Source organism: Elephas maximus, chromosome 7 (genome assembly GCF_024166365.1).
Source record: "Elephas maximus indicus isolate mEleMax1 chromosome 7, mEleMax1 primary haplotype, whole genome shotgun sequence".
Classification (NCBI taxonomy): Eukaryota; Metazoa; Chordata; class Mammalia; order Proboscidea; family Elephantidae; genus Elephas; species Elephas maximus.
The window spans coordinates 59,580,750-59,582,536 of NC_064825.1; the positions used below are offsets into that span (position 1 = coordinate 59,580,750).

Genomic DNA, 1,787 nt, shown 5'->3' on the forward strand with positions numbered 1-1,787 from the left:
CACACTAAAAAATGATTCTTCTTAAAATAGAAATATTCATTAGAAAGAAGGAAAGAACTATAGGCAAATCATCCTCTAAGAAGTGGCCTTGGCTAAAAATAGTAACAAGATCTGGCAAGACTAGAGGAGGCAGTGGATGGCATGTGTCACTCACTCGCCTATAAGAGTCAAAACTCTGGAGTTAGTTCTGTATGTCCACAAGAGACCCATTCACAGCACAAAACCAGGTTGAGCTGTATCAGGCTGAATCAAGAGAGCTAATAAGCATCTGTGATTAAGCCATTCAGGAAATTAAGAGGCATTTGAAAAGATGGGAGTAACATCTGTTCTTTAATTCATAAGCCATTACATTCTAATTAATCTCCTGCGATTATGGCTAGACAAGTCTCTGGATAAACTTGCAGGTAACTCCAGAACCCAAAAAATGCAATAGAAATTTTTCAAACAACAGCCAAGATATGGATATCTCCATAATCAACTGAAACATTGCAGAAACAAAAATCCAAGTTTATTTGAGTAGTACCTATGTAAATTTCCTATGTACCATGAAAATTATCCTATATTATCAATTTCTGTTCCCATGGCAAGGTCTCATTCATTTCATGTCTAACAACCTTCTCGGCAATTTCTGGATTCCCTGCTTGATCTCCTTGGTTCTCACGCCGTAAACAATGGGGTTCAGAGCTGGGGGTATGAGGTGGTGCAGGATGTTGAGCAGGATGGGGACATCTGGAGGAATTCTCTTTCTAGCCAGGTTAGTGATGACCAGAACCAGCAGGACTGTGCTGAAGAAGAGGATGAGGATGAAGTGGGAACCACAGGTGCCTAGAGCTTTGGCCGCAGCTCCCTCAGCCTTGATTCTAAGCACAGCTTTCAAGATAAAAGAGTAAGAGAGAACAATAAGGATGAGGTCAGAGCCCAGCAGGGTCCAACCTATCACAAATTGGTAAAGCTGATTGAAGGCAGTGTCATCACAAGACAGTTTGGACACAGACATGTTAGTACAGATGCAGTTCTTGATGATGTTTCTTGAACAGTATCTGAGTTGGGAAGAAAGTATGGGGATAGGCATAGTAAGAAGACTATTCCGGGCCACAACAAAGATGGCAGCCCTAGCCACAAATTGATCAGTGATAATGGATGGGTACCGCAGCGGACAGCTGATAGCTATGTAGCGGTCATAGGCCATGACCATGAATGTGCAGGATTCCATGGTCAAGAAGCTGTTCATGATGAACATCTGGAGGAAACAGGCAGGGAAGCTGATAGAACTGAGGTCAAACCAGAAGATGGCCAGGACCTTGGGGACGACGGTGAGGCAGAGCACAATGTCTAGCAGGGAGAGGAGGCTAAGCAGGTAGTACATGGGCTCGTGCAGGGAGATCTCCAGCCAGATGGTGATCAGGAGGGTAGCATTGGCCCCCATGGCTAGGAGGAAGAGGAAGCTGAGGGGCAGGGACAGCCAGTGCTGCCAACTCTGGAAGTTAGGGAAGCAGATGAGGATGAATTCAGAGACTAGAACAGTGGATGAGTTGCTAGGTGATGCCATGTGCTGAATCCTGATCAAACACTTCAGAGCAGACACTTCTGAAGCCTTCAAAGATAAAACAGAAATAAACCCATCCAGACAAGATGAATACCCACGGGGAAATAACTTATTTTCTTAAAAAAAATTGAAAAATAATAACAGTTAAGTGCCTGGCACTATTCTAAGTGCTTTATAGTTGTAAACCCATCCATTCTGTTAAAAACCAGTAGAGTGACCTATTTCCTGATTTGCTCAGAAA

At 43.4% G+C, this 1,787-nt stretch overlaps 1 protein-coding gene across 1 annotated transcript; it reads right to left on the reverse strand.

Moving 5' to 3' along the window:
- Positions 1-595: 595 nt before the first annotated feature.
- On the reverse strand, positions 596-1,561 carry LOC126080065 (olfactory receptor 56A4-like). The gene has a single exon (XM_049891379.1). It carries the CDS (start codon positions 1,547-1,549, stop codon positions 596-598), a length of 954 nt encoding a protein of 317 aa, XP_049747336.1. The 5' UTR covers positions 1,550-1,561.
- Positions 1,562-1,787: the final 226 nt, after the last annotated feature.